General features: G+C 45.0%; 1 protein-coding gene across 10 annotated transcripts in view; it reads left to right on the top strand.

The window, feature by feature from the left end:
* Positions 1-592: 592 nt before the first annotated feature.
* The window catches only part of LOC139530456 (serine/threonine-protein phosphatase 2A 56 kDa regulatory subunit gamma isoform-like), a 44,289-nt gene continuing 26,932 nt past the window's right edge, over positions 593-17,949 (top strand). For 9 of the 10 annotated variants that reach the window (XR_011666036.1, XR_011666038.1, XR_011666037.1 and 6 more), the window contains exon 1: positions 651-807. Coding sequence is in view for 7 of the 10 variants with exons in the window: in XM_071326902.1 (XP_071183003.1) it covers positions 754-807 (54 nt within the window). In the remaining 3 variants the exon portion in view is untranslated. Of the gene's footprint in view, positions 808-17,949 lie in introns of all 10 variants that reach the window. The other variant, XM_071326900.1, reaches the window with a different exon arrangement.

Here is a 17,949-nt window from a genome sequence, read left to right as displayed (position 1 = left end):
GGAGCAGTCCATATTCCTCTTGTGTAATTGCCAAAACTGCTCAACATGTAAACACAATGTTCTTAGTGTAATTACAGCTCAGTAGAATTTGTGGGACAAAATCTACATTTTAAAAGGCCCTCTCACATTATCACATACACAGTAGGCCTATTCCAACAATGATTTAGCACTGCTTCTGCAAGTGGAATGGTTACAGGGATAGCCTACAGTTTTTGAGATACAATAATACTCACTGATACTACATTAGTTTCAGTGTGATATTTTCAGTGTAGTTTATTATTTGAGATTTGCCCAGCAAATGTTGCAGTGTGGTGTCATTTTTGCAGCGTTTGTGTTTTGGTTTGATCACATTACAATAGGTCCATCATGTACGCAACTTGCTCCTTTAAATTGAGAATTTTACCAACCATTAAGCACTTGAGAGTCATGTTCAGTAATATTTAGAATAAAATACAGTGACGAATAAGAGCCAAATGTCCCTGCAAGTCCCTCCTCCTGCTCTCCCTCCACCAATAATCCGCCTTTCCCAGCTGCCTGCCTACATCAGTTTTAGTGCCTGTGTTCAGCCAACCGGCTCGCACCTTGCCGCTGACATCACTAACTAGCCAGTTCCCTCCAGCAGCACCAGAGAGCTTCATTTTCTGATCTGCTTTTGTGTTAAAATGGAGGCTGGCTCCTTGCCTTAAGTGGATTGCCTTCCTGGTTAAGTTTAGATGTTGACATGCACTAAAGCTGGAATCAGGATGGTTGTGGATGCACCTAATTCCAATGGGCCTTTCCAGCCAGTGGCTCTTATGCACTTCAGAGGTACGTAGGAACCGTTGTTGCTTTTTGTCCTGGGGAAGAGAGACACAGTATTTCTCTAGCTGTTCTTTTCCCCTCCATTGGTTATTGGCTGATTTGTCATCAAGATGGGAAGATACGGTTTAATTAAGAGTCTTTGTTTCAGAAGGATTGATGTTTGTAAAGGGTTTAATTGTTTCCTTATGAAAAGCTTATGAAAAGCTGGTTTTACTACCCTCTTGCTCTCTGCCCCCCCCCCCCCCCCCCCCACACACACACACAGAGCGCAGGGATGTAAAAGGAAGTGAGGTCATAGCCTAGGGAAGGGTGTGTGTGTGCTTATCTGTGTAAGTGTTTAAGAGAGTTAGAGAGAGGAGGAAGAAAGAAATAGGGAAGGGTAGCCTTTGCCTGTGTTCATTCTGCTTGTCTCTATTTGGTCCCGGCTCATGGTTTGTGTAACACTCCAGTTCATCTGGGCACAACTTAGCCATAGGGTGTTGTAGACTACTGCCTCTGCTGCAGCAGCCTCTCCCTGCCCTTTTCCTTCTTCCCTCCTTCCTCTTCCCTATGGAGGAGAGGTTGCCTCCGCCTAAGAGGGGAAAAGCCTGTTATTACCGTCCCCTGAAAAAACAAACCTTAATGAGGCACAGTTAGTAGGCTATAGGCTAGCAGTAGGCTATTTCAGCTATAGACTAGCTCAGTCAATAGGCTAACTGCTAGCGCATTCATAAAGAGTCATTTCCATGTAAAATGTCCCATGAGCACCAACATGTGAAGTTAATAGGAGCATGTCAAATTGGGTGTCAAATGAAAGCTAAGAGTCTATATTTTTGAGAAATTAAGGCATATACATTTTTCTAGCGTTTTCCATCCTATAAATGAGGAAAAAGCAAAGGCATTGATATCTTGTCAAACAGATGGAAAAGGGGTCTTAGAAAACATCTACCAGAAAAAAATGATTAAAAGGTATCAGAAAAACATCAAAACATGTTAATGTTGAAGTAAAGACCCTGCCAACTAACATCAACACTTATATTTAGTTCAGGGGAATCTGTAGTGCTTTCTGTAAGTTTAAGAAACATTGCCTTGAAATTGCATTACCAAAAACCTACATCTTAAAGATATTTTCTAATTTCTCTCCCTCATGAGTAGGGAGGATAATGAAAGTTCACAGTAGACCTATCAATTACTTAGTGTTTTTACTGATATCAATTTTGTGTATGAATTGTTAAGTGATTACAACTCAAAATCCTCATAATAAATCGGTAACAGAATTTCTGAAATCATAGTAGTCACAAACCACAGTTGGGTCACCTGCTACTGTCCTCTTTTCCTCTGGCATACTGTTATGTATAGCTGAGAACTATTTCTTTCTCTTTCTGTCTGGTTGTCAAAGCGAGTGTGAAAAGTCTGGACAACCCCTCCCTCTCTCTCCTCTCTCTCTCCGATAATGTCACCTCTCCCGACTCTGACTTGATTTCAACGTCCACAGACCTCGTTTTTTAGTCAGGTCCAGACCAGCCTTGATTTAAATGTCCATATACATCTGGACCGGCCTTCATTTGGGCCAAACATAGATGTCATGGACGTTCTATGTTTCGACAGCATAGTACATTACAGTAGAGCACAGTAAAGAAAAGTAGAGTATAGTTCAGTACAGTCCATGTCATAGCTGACTCCCCATTCTTTCTGCAGACATTTTTTTTATATTAATTCGGAGCAGATATTTAGGAGTTAATAAAAATAAAAAAAATTTAAAACAAAGGGAGATTTTAACAAAATTCTGTTACCAAATTTTGCATCTGCACAGTTCTTAGTTAAATGTTTTGCAAAATATTCAGCGTAAATTGTTAAAAGTAGTCCTTGTGCATAGTTGTATGGTTTGTTAAACTTTGAAATCAATGACTTTAGATTGGCATACATAGAGTCTCAGTTCAATTACATTACTGTGGAGTTTCCCTGGCAAGGCTAGCCAGCACACTGAGTCAATAGTATGCAGACTTGAACTTGTCTGAAAACGTGGGTCTATGCCCCCACTGTATTCTGTGTAAGCCAAGGGGTGTTGAATAAGATCCATGATGCCGTGGGGTGTTATTGATTTGACTATGAATTTGAGCCGACACACCCCTGCATTGAATTAAATTCATTTGTTTTGTGCGAGCTATCACACACTCTCTCTTATCCCCTATGTCGTTGTAAGACAACTGACATATTCTTCTTGCAAATAGAATAGCACAAATGGCCATAGAAAGGCCTTAAGTTTATTATTCTGAACGCAAGACACAATGGAAATTGCAGCATAATGTGGCGTACTTTACCTATTCAGAGCCCATGGCTTTGTCAGTAACCTGTCCAAATAATACAAAAAACAAATGTCTGTAAGGGGTGCGTAATCGGTGGCAGGGAAGTCAGACGCAGGAGAGCAGAACTTGGTAATAGCCGGAGCAGTTTAATAGCAAAACCCACGGCATAAAAATAACCAGATAATTTGGGTACAAAAACCCGTTGCGCACCAAACAACAAGTGCACTTGCACTTACTGTCACACCCTGACCTTAGAGAGCCTTTTTATTCTCTATTTTAGTTTGGTCAGGGTGTGACTAGGGTGGGTACACTAGTTTTTGCATTTCTATGTTGGCCTGGTATGGTTCCCAATCAGAGGCAGCTGTCTATCATTGTCTCTGATTGGGGATCATATTTAGGCAGCCTTTTTCCACCTGTTTTGTGTGGGATCTTGTTTTTGTATTGTTGCTTTTTAGCCCTACAAAGCTGAACGTTTCGTTTGTTACTCTTTCTTGTTTTTTTGCCGGTTATCATAAATAAAATGATTAACCTACTCCACGCTGCATCTTGGTCCGACCATCTTTCCAACAACGAGCGTTACACTTACATTAAACAATCCCACACAAAGACATGGGGGGGAACAGAGGGTTAAATACACAACAAATGATTGAGGGAATTGAAACCAGGTGTGAGGAAAAACAAGGCAAAACACATGGAAAATGCAAAGTGAGGTACGGTCCGAAGGAGAGGTGCTGGGTTCCGGTGGAGGACGTGTTGGACCCTTCAATGCTTCAATACCCTCAAAGTGAACTGGGGACCTCGATCAGATCAGATGATGACTAGAAGATCGGCGACGCCGACCTTCGGCGGAAGTCGTGACGCGCGGCTCCAGCAGCGCCCCGACGCCAGCCTCTGGGATGACCCGGAGGGCGATGCGCAGGACGATCCGGACGGAGACGGTGGAACTCCCGCAGCATTGAAGGGTCCAACACGTCCTCCACCGGAACCCAGCACCTCTCCTTCGGACCGTACCTCTCCCACTCCACGAGGTACTGAAAGCCCCTCGCCCGACACCTCAAATCCAGGATAAAGCGAACGGAGTACGCCGGGGCCCCCTCGATGTCCAGAGAGGACAGAGGAACCTCCCGCACCTCAGACTCCTGGAGCGGACCAACCGCCACCGGCCTGAGGAGAGACACATGGAACGAGGTGTTAATACGGTAATCAAGGGGAAGCTGTAACCTACAACAAACCTCGTTCACTCTCCTCAGGACTTTAAATGGCCCTACAAACTGAGGACCCAGCTACCGGCAGGGCAGGCGGAGGGGCAGGTTCCGGGTCGAGAGCCAGACCCGGTCTCACTGCGGTGACGGTCTGCGCTGGTTTTCTGGCGCAGCACGGCCCGCTGGAGGTGAACATGGGCGGCGTCCCATGTCTCCTCCGCGCGCCTGAACCAGTCGTCCACCGCAGGAGCCTCGGTCTGCCTCTGATGCCAAGGCGCCAGAACCGGCTGGTACTCCAGTACGCACTGGAAGGGGGAGAGGTTAGTGGAGGAGTGGCGAAGCGAGTTCTGAGCCATCTCGGACCAGGGCACGAACGCTGCACACTCCCCCGGCCGATCCTGGCAATATGACCGCAGATACCTGCCCACATCCTGGTTCACTCTCTCCTCCTGCCCATTACTATCGGGATGAAACCCTGGGGTAAGGTTGATCGAGACCCCCAGACGTTCTATGAACGCCTTCCAGACCCTCAAAGTGAACTGGGGACCTCGATCAGACACTATATCCTCAGGCACCCCGTAGTGCCGGAAGACGTGCGTAAACAAGGCCTCCGCAGTCTGTAGGGCCGTAGGGAGACCGGGCAGGGGGAGGAGAGGGCAGGACTTAGAGAACCGATCCACAACGACCAGGATCGTGGTGTTTCCCTGTGAGGGGGGAAGGTTGGTAAGAAAATCCACCGACTGGTGCTACCAAGGCTGCTGTGGAACGGGTAAGGGCTGTAGCTTCCCTCTGGCCAGGTGCCTAGGAGCCTTACACTGGGCGCACATTGAGCAGGAGGAAACATAAACCCTCACGTCCTTGGCCAAGGTAGGCCACCAGTACTTCCCAACCAAACAGCGCACCGTCCGACAGATCCCAAGATGACCAGAGGAAGGGTGACGTGTGGGCCCAATAGATCAACCGGTCACGGACAGCAGACGGAACATACAGACGCCCAGCGTGACACTGGAGGGGAGCGGGCTCTGCACATAACGCCGGCTCAATGTCTGCGTCCAGCTCCCACACTACCGGCGCCACCAGGCAGGATGCCGGGAGTATGGGAGTGGGATCCATGGGCCACTCCTCTGTGTCATACAGTCGGGACAGTGCATCTGCTTTAACGTTTTGGGAACCTGGTCTGTAAGAAAGGGAAAAAACAAAACAGGTGAAAAACATGGCCCACCTTGCCTTGCGAGGGTTCAGTCTCCTCGCTGCCCGGATGTACTCCAGATTGCGGTGGTCAGTCTAGATGAGAAAAGGATGTTTAGCCCCCTCAAGCAAATGTCTCCACGCCTTCAGAGCCTTGACGACAGCCAACAGCTCCCGGTCCCCCACGTCATAGTTTCGCTCCGCCGGGCTGAGCTTCCTCGAGAAGAAGGCACAGGGGCGGAGCTTCGGTGGCCTACCCATGCGCTGAGAGGAGTTCACAGCTCCAATCATAGCCTCGGACGTGTCGACCTCCACTATGAACGCCAAAGAGGGATCCAGATGGGCCAGCACGGGAGCCGAGGTAAACACAGCCCTCAGGTGACCAAAAGCTCTATACACCTCAGCCGACCACTGCAAACGCACCTGGCCCCTCTTCAGCAGTGAGGTAATGGGAGCCGCTACCTGACCAAAACCCCGGATAAACCTCCGGTAGTAATTGGCAAACCCTAGGAACCGCTGCACTTCCTTTACCGTGGTGGGAGTCAGACAATTACGCACGGCTGAAATGTGGTCACTCTCCATCTCCACCCCCGAGGTGGAAATGCGGTACCCTAGGAAGGAGACGGACTGCTGGAAGAACAGGCATTGACGTACAAGTCATGCTCCAACAGTTGACCAAGCACCCTGCGCACCAGGGACACATGCTCAGCGCGTGTAGCGGAGTATATCAGAATGTCATCAATATACACCACTACACTCTGCCCGTGCAGGTCCCTGGAAATCTCGTCTACAAAGGCTTGGAAGACTGATGGAGCATTCATCAACCTGTACGGAATGACAAGGTACTCATAATGCCCTGAGATCGTACTGAAAGCCGTCTTCCACTCGTCTCCCTCCCGGATACGCACCAGGTTGTAAGCATTCCTGAGATCTAGTTTGGTGAAGAAGCGCGCCCCGTGCATTGACTCAATCGCCGTGGCGATAAGAGGTAGCGAGTAACTATACCTCACAGTGATCTGATTTAGACCTCGGTAGTCAACACACGGGTGCAGACCTCCCTCCTTCGTCTTCACAAAAAATAAACTTGAGGAGGCGGGTGAAGTGGAGAACCGAATGTACCCCTGATGCAGGAATTCGGAGACATATGTTTCCATAGCCTCTGTCTCCGCCTGTGAGAGGGGATACACGTGACTCCTGGGAGGTGCAGTGTCAACCAGGAGATTTATCGCACAATCGCCCCGTCGATTGGGGGGTAATTGAGTCGCCTTCTTTTTGGAGAAGGTGAGAGCCAAATCGGCATATTCAGGGGGAATGCGCACGGTGGAGACCTGGTCTTGACTTTCCACCATAGTAGCATCAACGGAAACCCCTAAACTCCTACCCGAGCACTCTCGCTGCCACCCCGTGAGAGCCCTCCGTTGCCAAGAAACAGTGGGGTCATGACAAGCTAACCAGGGTAGGCCTAGCACCACGGGAAACGCAGGAGAGTCAATGAGGAAGAGACTAATTCTCTCCTTGTGACGACCCCCCTGCGTCACCATACCCAGAGGAGCGGTGGCCTCCCTAATCAACCCTGATCCTAATGGTAGACATTCCAAGGTGTGAACGGGGAAGGGCACAGCCACGGGAACAATGGGAATCCCTAAACTAAGGGGGAACGATCTGTCTATAAAATTCCCAGCTGCTCCTGAATCAACGAGCGCCTTATGCTGGGAATGTGGGGCAAAACTCAGGGAAAGAAACATACAAAAACATATGAGCAACAGAGGGCTCTGGGTGAGAAGGGTGGCGGCTCACCTGGGATGACGCCAGAGTGTCCTGCCTGCTGCCTCGATCCCCAGAGGAATCAACCCGGCACCGACCAGCAGTGTGACCTCTGCGGCCACAGATGGTACACGTGAAAGCCCCTCCTCCGGTCTCCCTGAGCGCAGCACCTCCCAGCTCCATAGGCACCGGAGCGGTGGTGCTGGGCGAGGGAATCGACAGAGCCCTCTCTGGACATCCGCGGGTAACCAGCAGGTTATCCAACCCGAATGGACGGGTCCACCAGCTGGTCGAAGGTGAGGGTGGTATCCCTGCAGGCCAACTCCCAACGGACATCCTCGCGCAGGCTGCAACGGTAGTGGTCGATAAGGGCCCTGTCGTTCCGTCCCGCTCCGGCGGCCAGGGTCCGAAATTCCAGGGCGAACTCCTGGGCGCTCCTCGTCCCCTGCCTCAGGTTGAAAAGAAGTTCACCCGCCGCCCTCGGGCGGGTGGTCGAAGACTGTCCGGAAACGGCGGGTGAACTCCGTGAAGTCGGCCAACGCCGCATCTCCTTCTCCCCACACGGCGTTAGCCCACTCCAGAGCTCTCCCTGAGAGGTACAAGACGAGGGTTAAATACTCAACACTTAATGAGGGAAATGAGAACCAGGTGTGTAGGAAAAAAAGACAAAACAAATGGAAAATGAAAAGTGGATCAATGATGGCTAGAAGACCGGTGACGCCGACCGCCGAACGTCGCCCGAACAAGGAGAGGAACCGACTTCGGTGGAAGTCTGAAGCATGTTTCTTGATCCTTCATTCCGTCCTTTTTTCCTTGCGGTAGGTACACAGATCTTTAAGTGATTGGAATGGTGAATAAAAGGTTACTACCTTTTCTCTTTCCCCAATCTAAACAATGTCTATTTCTGAGGCCTTTCTGAAGTTTTCGAACTGGGCCTTTTGACTAGTGTCAGATACCAACCAGCAGACACACTGTACCAGTCTTATCAGCACCAAATCTCTGCCGCTTTAATTAAAAACACTCCACCTTCACCTGGAGAGAACTTGGGCCATGACATGCAGAGGCAGACAACTATTCTATTATACTAAAATAGTGTGTGTGTTAATTTGACTGCTTTCTGTGCCATAGCATGACTGCTCACTGTGTCAAAACTGTGACACAGTGAGAACATCCCACCCTAACACATTAACCTCTCTTGGGTACGTGAGACGTTAGCGTCCCACCTCTTCAACAGCCAGTGAAACTGCTGGGCGCCAAATTCAAATACAGAAATACTCATTATAAAAATTCAGAAAACAAAACATATTTTACATAGGTTTAAGGATTAACTTCTTGTGATTCCAACCACGGTGTCAGATTTAAAAAATGCTTTACGGCGAAAGCATACCTTACGATTATTTGAGAACATAGCCCAGCAGACAAATCATTACAAACAGTAACCAGCCAAGTAGAACAGTTACACAAGTCAGAAATAGAGATAAAATTAATCCCTTACCTTTGATGATCTTTATATGGTTGCACTCAGCAGATATTCATTTACTCAATAAATGTTCCTTTTGTTCGATAAAGTCTCTTTATATCCAAAAATCTCCGTTTTGTTTGCGCATTTTCTTCAGTAATCCACAGGCTCAAACGCAGTCAAAACATGCAGACAAAAAATCCATATTCTATCCGTAAAGTTCATAGAAACATGTCCAACGATGTTTATATTCAATCCTCAGGTTGTTTTTAGCCTAAATAAACGATAATATTTCAACCGGACAATAACATCGTCAATGTAAAAGGTAAACAAGAAAGGCACACTCTCGGTCTCGCGCATGAAAAAGCTCTGTGACACTTTAGGGTCCACTCATTCAGACTGCTTTTACTTCCAATTTTTTCAGAATACAAGCCTGAAACAATTTCTAAAGACTGTTGACATCTAGTGGAAGGCATAGGAACTGCAATTTGAGTCCTATGTCAATGGATACTGTAATGGCATTGAATAGAAAACTACAAAACCACACAAAAAAACTACTTCCCGAATGGGTTTTCTCAGATTTTCGCCTGCCAAATCAGTTCTGTTATACTCACAGACACTATTTTAACAGTTTTGGAAACTTTAGAGTGTTTACTATCCAAATCTACCAGTTATATGCATATCATATGTTCTGGGCCCGAGAAGCAGGCAGTTTAATTTGGGCATGCTTTTCATCCAAAATTCCGAATGCTGTCCCCTACCCTAGAGAAGTTAAGTAATAGACTGGCACTGTGGAATGTTCCCAATGCTGTCTGTGACACCAGGTTTAGCATGTTCTAGTAATGATATCTCTATCATGCTGACTGCCTGCCGCCCAGTGCGCTTCCTGTTGCCATGTTGGTATGGCAAATGGGGATTAGTGATGGCAAATGTGCTTATTTGCCTCCTGTATTTGTCGTTTACATTGGCAGTGTTATAGGCTTTGGTTTTTCCATTAATATTTTGAGGTTGGACGTTTGCAGATGGGGCGCACCGATTGATGTCACCTCATTAGTCAGTATGTGTTACACCTGTGCTGGTTTGTCATCTCGTTAGTGGGAAGGTGTTTCACCTGTGCTGGCCTAGTGCTCCAGTTGGCTTAAGAAATGTGGAGGGTTAACACCTTTTAGTTGGCGCTCTCGATTTTGATTTCTAAAAAACAATCCTTTATCTGATCTTCCCAGTTTTTGTTTTGTTCCACCATTTTGTTTTGCTTCCGGTCATTAAGTTCGGTGTGGGTTTTATTTTGTTTGCCTCTTGTTGGGCAAACTTAGTGGGCTCTCATGGTGGGTGACTTAAGTCCCAGTTGTTGCTAGTCAATTTTCAGTGGACACACCCATGATTGACTTTCCGAACCCCCTCTTAGAACCCCACCTGTTTCATTTTGGTTGTTTGTGACTCTTTGCTAGTTCTCTCTTCTGTTTTGAGTGACAATTTGGGGTTTCTTGCTGGGGAATGTAACAAAATGGGGCTCGTCCGGGTTCTTGTTTCCCAGTAGTATGGTAAATGCTCATCATTTTGAAAGTTGCATGAACACGCAGGCTAATAATAAAAAACATGGACTTTAAGTTGAAAGCATTTGTGGAAAACCCTACATGGGAGATACTAGATAAATCTACGAAGGAGAATCTGCTTATCATTGCAAAGCATTATGACATCAAAGTTGCACATGCCAATTCAAAAGGAGTATTCAGAGTTCGTCTATACTGTTTGTGTAGGATGAAATCCTTCCGTAGAGCGAGGATGATGAAAAGGGTCCTACGGGTGGTAGACTACACCCCATAGAAGTGCAACTGCGAGAGGTAGAACTAAAGGCGAAATGGAACAACAGAAATTAGAGATTTAGCACGAGGGAAGGGAACAGGAATGGAAGAATGCCATTCGATTAAGAGATTTGGAAGAACTCTGAATCTAGTCAAGCCATCCTGGACCCTCAACAGAGTTTGATCTTGGTCGGAACAGCCAACTTTTATCGCCTTTCAAAGAAAAGGTGGACGTATATTTTACTCTGTTTGAGCAGATTGCCACATGCCTAAAATGGCCGCGAGATATTTGGTAAGTGAGAAAAGCTCGGAAAGTGTACGCCGCTTTATCGCTTGACCAGAGTTTTGATTATGACATTGTTAACCTGTTTGGGCTGCAGGGGCAGTATTGAGTAGCCTGGATAAAAGGTGCCCATTTCAAACGGCCTCGTACTCAATTCTTGCTCGTACAATATGCATATTATTATTACTATTGGATAGAAAACACTCTCTAGTTTCTAAAACCGTTTGAATTATATCTGTGAGTAAAACAGAACTAATTTTGCAGCAAATTTCCTGACAGGAAGTGGAAAATCTGAAATCGATGCTCTGTTCTAGGGCCTGCCTATAAATGTGCTTGATATTTATTAGTATACATGCACTTCATACGCCTTCCACTAGATGTCAACAGGCAGTGAGAGAAGAAATGGAGTATATAACATGATCTGATGTTGAATAAAAGCTCTTGGCATGACGTGACCCCAATTTCCTGTTTTCTGGAAAGCGCGAGAAGGGACCTGGTATTGCCTTCTGTAAAGCTGTCGTTATAGACGACTAATATCTCCGGCTTTGATTTTATTTGATAAATGTGACAATATCATCGTAAAGTATGTTTTTTCAATATAGTTTTATTAGATTATTGAAATTTTTTCGGGACGTTAGGCGTGTTGCTTTGTCTGCGTTTGTTCACGAAGGAGAGCTTCGCGCCACTTTGCTAGCTTTCCATGCTAATTGACTGGAGAAGAGAACATTCTAAAACCAAACAACGATTGTTCCCCGACAAAGGACCCCTTGTACAACATTCTGATGGAAGATCATCAAAAGTAGGACCCATTTTATGATGCTATTTCATATATCTGTCGAACATGTTGTACTAGTAGTTTGCGCCCAGATTTTGGGCACTCTCTCGCTATAACTAAGCTGGATGTCGTAATGAAGTTATTTTTAGAATTCTAACACGGCGATTGCATTAAGAACTAGTGTATCTATCATTTCCTATACAACATGTATTTTTTAGTAACGTTTATGAATAGTTATTTGGTCAGAATAGTTGAGTGTCATAAAAATATCCGGACATTCTGGGAAAAAGATGCTACGTTAGCACAATGTATAACCACTGATTTCAGCTCTAAATATGCACATTTTCGAACAAAACATAAGTGTATGTATAACCTGATGTTATAGGACTGTCATCTGATGAAGCTTATCAAGGTTAGTCAAAAATTATATATCTTTTGCTGGTTTGTTACGATCGCTAACTTTTGCTGCTGGTAAATGGCTTGTGTTTCTGGCTATTGTGGTAAGCTAATATAATGCTATATTGTGTTTTCGCTGTAAAACACTTAAGAAATCGGAAATATTGGCTGGATTCACAAGATCCTTGTCTTTCATTTGCTGTACACCATGTATTTTTCAGAAATGTTTTATGATGAGTATTTAGGTATTTCACGTTGGTGTCTGTAATTACTCTGGCTGCTTCGGTGCTATTTGTGACGGTAGCTGTGATGGTAGCTGCAATGTAAAACTGATTTATACCTCAAATATGCAATTTTTTTTAACAAAACATAGATTTATTGTATAACATGTTATAAGACTGTCATCTGATGAAGTTGTTTCTTGGTTAGATTGGTTGGTTCTTGGTTAGTTAGGTTGGTTTTGTGCATGCTACCTGTGCTGTGAAAAATGTCTGTCCTTTTTTGTATTTGGTGGTGAGCTAACATAAATATACGTGGTGTTTTCGCTGTAAAACATTTTAAAAATCGGTCATGTTGGCTGGATTCACAAGATGTTTATCTTTCATTTGCTGTATTGGACTTGTTAATGTGTGAAAGTTAAATATTTCTAAAAAATATATTTTGAATTTCGCGCCCTGCACTTGAAGTGGCTGTTGTCATATTGTGCCCGGCTTCGGGCTTGCAGCCCAAAGAAGTTTAAAGCTGTTATCCTTCTGGTTTTGGTCCCAGATGCATACAGACAACTGTCCTGTAAATTATGGAAAACAGAAATACAAAACCATGTTGAGTTTGCAAGGGAACAAGCATGTATTTTTGATCGGTGGTGTGGTTCTCAAGAGGTCAAGACACATATTTCTCAAGCAGTTCAAGAATTGCCTTCATTAGAGGGTTGCTACCTACATTGATGAGCACAAGGATCTCACTCTTGAGAAAACTGCAGTCTGTGCAGATGAGTTTGTGTTGACACATAAACCTACCTTCACAAACAAAGCACCCAGTAGTTATGCCAATGCGAAAAGCAATTCTGAGAAGACACATCCTACTACAAGGTTTCAGTCTTTTTCTACAGTGCCCAAAGATAAAGATCGGCAGAAAATAACTTTTTTTCCGCATCCGCCAGTTTATAATTACTGCTGTGAGAAAGGGAACATTGTCTCTGTGTCCTAAGATGAAACAGAACAATTTGAGGGAGAAAAAGCTGTTTCTTGTGGGAGCACTCCAGCCCATCAAGTCTCTGGTTGTTTGGGACTGGTGTATCTCCTAAACAGGATTTTGGATCTGATGTTTCAGACGGGTTCGTGTCTCTACCGAGGGGTAATTCTGTTAGGCAGCCAGTGAAGGTCCTGCAAGACACTGGGGAAGCCCAATCCTTCATTTTGGAGAGTGTTTTGCCATCGTCTGACACTTCATCAACTGGTTACATTGTGTTAGTACAAAGAGTGGAGATGTGTTGCATGTGAGTTCCTTTGTATAATGTGGAACTTGAGTCTGATCTTGTTTCTGGTTCGTTGTCGTTGGAGTGAGGCATAGCCTAGCAGTGAAGGGGGGTCTCATTCATTTTGGAAAAAGATTTGGCTGGAGGTGATGTCGTGCCAAATCTTGTCGTTTGTAAGGAATCTGATGGGTTACCTGAAAAGTACCCTAGAGTGTTCCCAGCGTGCGTCGTTAACATGCTGTCTAAGAAAGTTGCTGGGAGCAAGTCTAGTGTTGAGGAGGATGTCAGCGACCCCACCTTGATCGATCTGTCTGAGACGTTTGTGTGATCCTGATTTCTTTAAACCTCCTGAGTTGACCTCTCCTACAAAGACGAGCGAGTTTGAAGGACCACTGAAAGAAGATAGGGTCCATACAGTTGACACGTCGATGTCTAGGAAGCAGCTGATTGCAAAACAGAGTAAAGATGGTACCCTCTCCCCTCTTTTTAAAGATATATGTTCCGAGGAGGAGTTTGATGGTTCGTGGGGATTACTTTGACAGAATTGGTGTTCTGATGGGGAAATGGCGTTCTAGGGCCATTTCTGTACAAGACGATTGGCCCAGTGTATCTCAAATTGTCTTTCCAGTTACAACTTCGACAAGAGATACTATGGTTGAATCACGGTGGTAGTATTGCAGGCCATCTGGGGTCAGCATGACGTATGACCGTATCTTGTGTAACTTCTTCTGGCCTGGTCTGAAACAAGATGTTGTGGCTTACTGTAAATCCTGTCGTGTTTGCCAGTGGGTAAATCGAACCAAGCTGTACCGGTTGCAACTTTGCAGCCTATTGTTGCTTTTGACTAACCTTTCAGCAGGGTTCTGGTGGATTGTGTTAGACCTTTGCCCAAAGCAAAGAGTGGTAACCAGTTTCTCTTAACCATCATGGGCACTGCCACTCGTTTCCTTGAGGCCATTCCACTGAGGAAAATCACGGCTCCAAGTATTAAGGCCCCTGGTGAAATTCTTTTCAACTTTTGGATTCCGCAGGTAGTGCAATCAGACCAAGGTTCTAATTTAATTTAAATGGTATTCCAGCAAGTGCTACAGCAGTTGGGTGTTACCCATTGCCCCTTTAGTACCTTCCACCCAGAGTCTCAAAGTGCTCTTGAGAGATTTCATCAGACTTTGAAGTCTATGTTGAGAGCTTACTGCTTTGAGTTTGAGAAAGACTGGGATGAAGGGGTCCCTCTTGTGCTGTTTGCAACAAGGGAGGTTGTTCAGGAATCTCTCGGGTTTTAGTCTGAATAAGCTTGTGTTTGGACATCATATCAGAGGTCATTTGAGCTTGCTGAGGGAGAGGTTGTTGCAGGGCAACAGCTTACCCTGATTAAACACAAAAACAAATCTGTTGGAGTACGTTAGCGCTTTTCGATACAGATTGCACCGCGCCTGTGAATTTGCCAGTAAGAATCTGCAAACAAAAATGAAAGTTTGGTACGGTCGAAAGGCCCAAAACCGCACTTTCGATGTGGGTGACCAAGTCCTGGTTTTGTTACCCATTCTGGGGTCACTGTTGCAAGCTCGCTTTTCAAGCCCTTACCCCATAGTGAAAAAAGTTGTTAATCTTGTGGAAGAATTCTGCACGGAGCCTTCACCGTGCGCTGCCACTTTAAGAGCGCATCAGCAGTAAGGAAGGAGGAAATAAAGATAGCTCTTTCAGCTCTCTGGGGGGGGAGCTCATGTTTGGCGAGACAGTTTGATTGTGTGTGCTATGCTGCAGAAGCTTTGTTTATTTTCAATGTGTAGTTTATAAAGTATTCAACTCAATCATCGGTGTGACCGCTCTAGGTCGTGGTTGTTATCGTTTGGGACCGCACCGGTTATGGATCGCATAGATTAGTAGCAACATTGTTGCGAAGCTTTGACATACAAACCATCAGACGGTCAGACAGTACTACTGCAAGCCTGAAGTCAACAGCTAACAGCTATCTCTCTCTCTCTTTCTCTTCCTTCTATCGTTCCAGTGCTTTACATTGCAGCAGACTTTCTATTTTTCAAATGCACTTTCCGATGTTCATTAGTGCTGGACTATTATTGCCCTGGCAGAAGTATTTGGGTTGACATTTTAGTTAAAAGGGAGGTTGCGTGCTTGCAAGTTGTGTATTGTTAGTTGAACTGTATTGAGGTGGTGTGTACTAATGACATGTGGTCGAGAAGGTTGTGGACATTTTTAAGGCCTTTGTTTTGTCTATGAACACCCCCCACATTCATACCCTCTGCACTCCTCCACTGGAAGATAATACAGATTATTGCAAATCCTCTGTTGATGACTGGGTTCTCCCTTGTAAATTGTTTCTATGAAGTTGCCGTTCAATTGCTCTGCCATTATTATTATTATTATTATTATTATTATTATTATTATTATTATTATTATTATTATTATATAAGGTATTCTTGGTGGGGTTACTCCTGTGTTGTGATGTGGGTTTTATAGGGTGTGTATTCTCTTTTCTCTCCACTGGTTATCTGGTAAACAGGCTACACTCTAGGCACTCTTCTGCTGATGTGTGTGGGTCTGGTAGTGGTACTCGCTCTATTCTACTCTTTTCCTTTCAGCATGGTTAATACCTGCCTGGCGCCCAAACAAAATCTTTATCTTTACCCCTCTCTAATAAATACTGCTACAATCTGGATTACTTTATCGCCATTATCGTACAGGAAAAAACCCAGCTGTGTCATGTCAACATGTTGAAACCATACTTCACCCGCTATGGTTGGTGAAAACCGGTAGTGATGTTCTGCCTGTGGCGACTGCTGTCCACGTTGACTATAGTCTTCCTCAAGTGCAGAAGGAAAGCCCAATACACCCTGTGCCTATTGGACGATTGAGTAACTCAGAGATTCTAGACAACATTGTTGTACTGCTTTTAGAATATCAGGATTTAATCTCATATGTGCCAATTCAGACAAATGTACTCAAGCATGGCATTGACATTGGGGACTTTGCCCCAATCAAACAATATGCCTATTGAGTAATTCCTGAAAATAGAGAAACTAAGATTTTCTGGAACTCAATGCTGTTACTAAGTCGGACTCGTACTCGTACCCTTTTCCAAGGGTTGATGATTTAGGCAAATTTTGTGGCCGCTCATGGTGGGTGACTTAAGTCCCAGTTGTTGCTAGTCAACTTTCAGTGTACACACACATATGAGTGTCATTCAAAACCCCACCTGTTTTGTTTTGGTTGTTAGCGACACCTTCTGTTTGAGTGACAATTTTTGGTTTCTAGCTGGGGAATGTAACATCAGTATGTTAGTATGGTTGACTTTGGGACATGGTGTAGAAGGAGTGTCTATTCTCAGAGTATGTTGTTCCCAGGGTGTAAGCCGTAAGGTCTTATAACTCTGTATTGTACATGCAGGAAGTGATGACTTTTCAGTTGTGTATTCGACCAATGATGCAGATGACTGACTCCACACATTGTTGGCCCTTGTCAAATCAAATCAAATCAAATCAAATCAAATTTTATTAGTCACATACACATGGTTAGCAGATGTTAATGCGAGTGTAGCGAAATGCTTGTGCTTCTAGTTCCGACAATGCAGTAATAACCAACAGTAATCTAACCTAACAATTCCACACTACTACCTTACACACACACACAAGTGTAAGGGATAAAGAATATGTACATAAAGATATATGGATGAGTGGTGGTACAGAACGGCATGGCAGATGCAGTAGATGGTATAGAGTACGGTATATACATATGAGATGAGTACTGTAGGGTATGTAAACATAAAGTGGCATAGTTTAAAGTGGCTAGTGGTACATGTATTGCATAAAGATGGCAAGATGCAGTAGATGATATAGAGTACAGTATATATACATATGAGATGGGTAATGTAGGGTATGTAAACATTGTATTAAGTGGCATTGCTTAAAGTGGCTAGTGGTACATTTTTACATAATTTCCATCAATTCCCATTTTTAAAGTGGCTGGAGTTGAGTCAGTATGTTGGCAGCGGCCGCTAAATGTTAGTGGTGGCTGTTTAACAGTCTGATGGCCTTGAGATAGAAGCTGTTTTTCAGTCTCTCGGTCCCTGCTTTGATGCACCTGTACTGACCTCGCCTTCTGGATGATAGCGGGGTGAACAGGCAGTGGCTTGGGTGGTTGTTGTCCTTGATGATCTTTATGGCCTTCCTGTGACATCGGGTGGTGTAGGTGTCCTGGAGGGCAGGTAGTTTGCCCCTGGTGATGCGTTCTGCAGACCTCACTACCCTCTGGAGAGCCTTACGGTTGTGGGCGGAGCAGTTGCCGTACCAGGCGGTGATACAGCCCGACAGGATGCTCTCGATTGTGCATCTGTAGAAGTTTGTGAGTGCTTTTGGTGACAAGCCGAATTTCTTCAGCCTCCTGAGGTTGAAGAGGCGCTGCTGCGCCTTCTTCACAACGCTGTCTGTGTGGGTGGACCAGTTCAGTTTGTCCGTGATGTGTACACCGAGGAACTTAAAACTTTCCACCTTCTCCACTACTGA

The sequence above is a fragment of the Salvelinus alpinus genome, chromosome 9, assembly GCF_045679555.1.
Source record: "Salvelinus alpinus chromosome 9, SLU_Salpinus.1, whole genome shotgun sequence".
NCBI lineage: Eukaryota > Metazoa > Chordata > Actinopteri > Salmoniformes > Salmonidae > Salvelinus > Salvelinus alpinus.
This window is presented reverse-complemented; position numbering and strand designations above follow the sequence as displayed.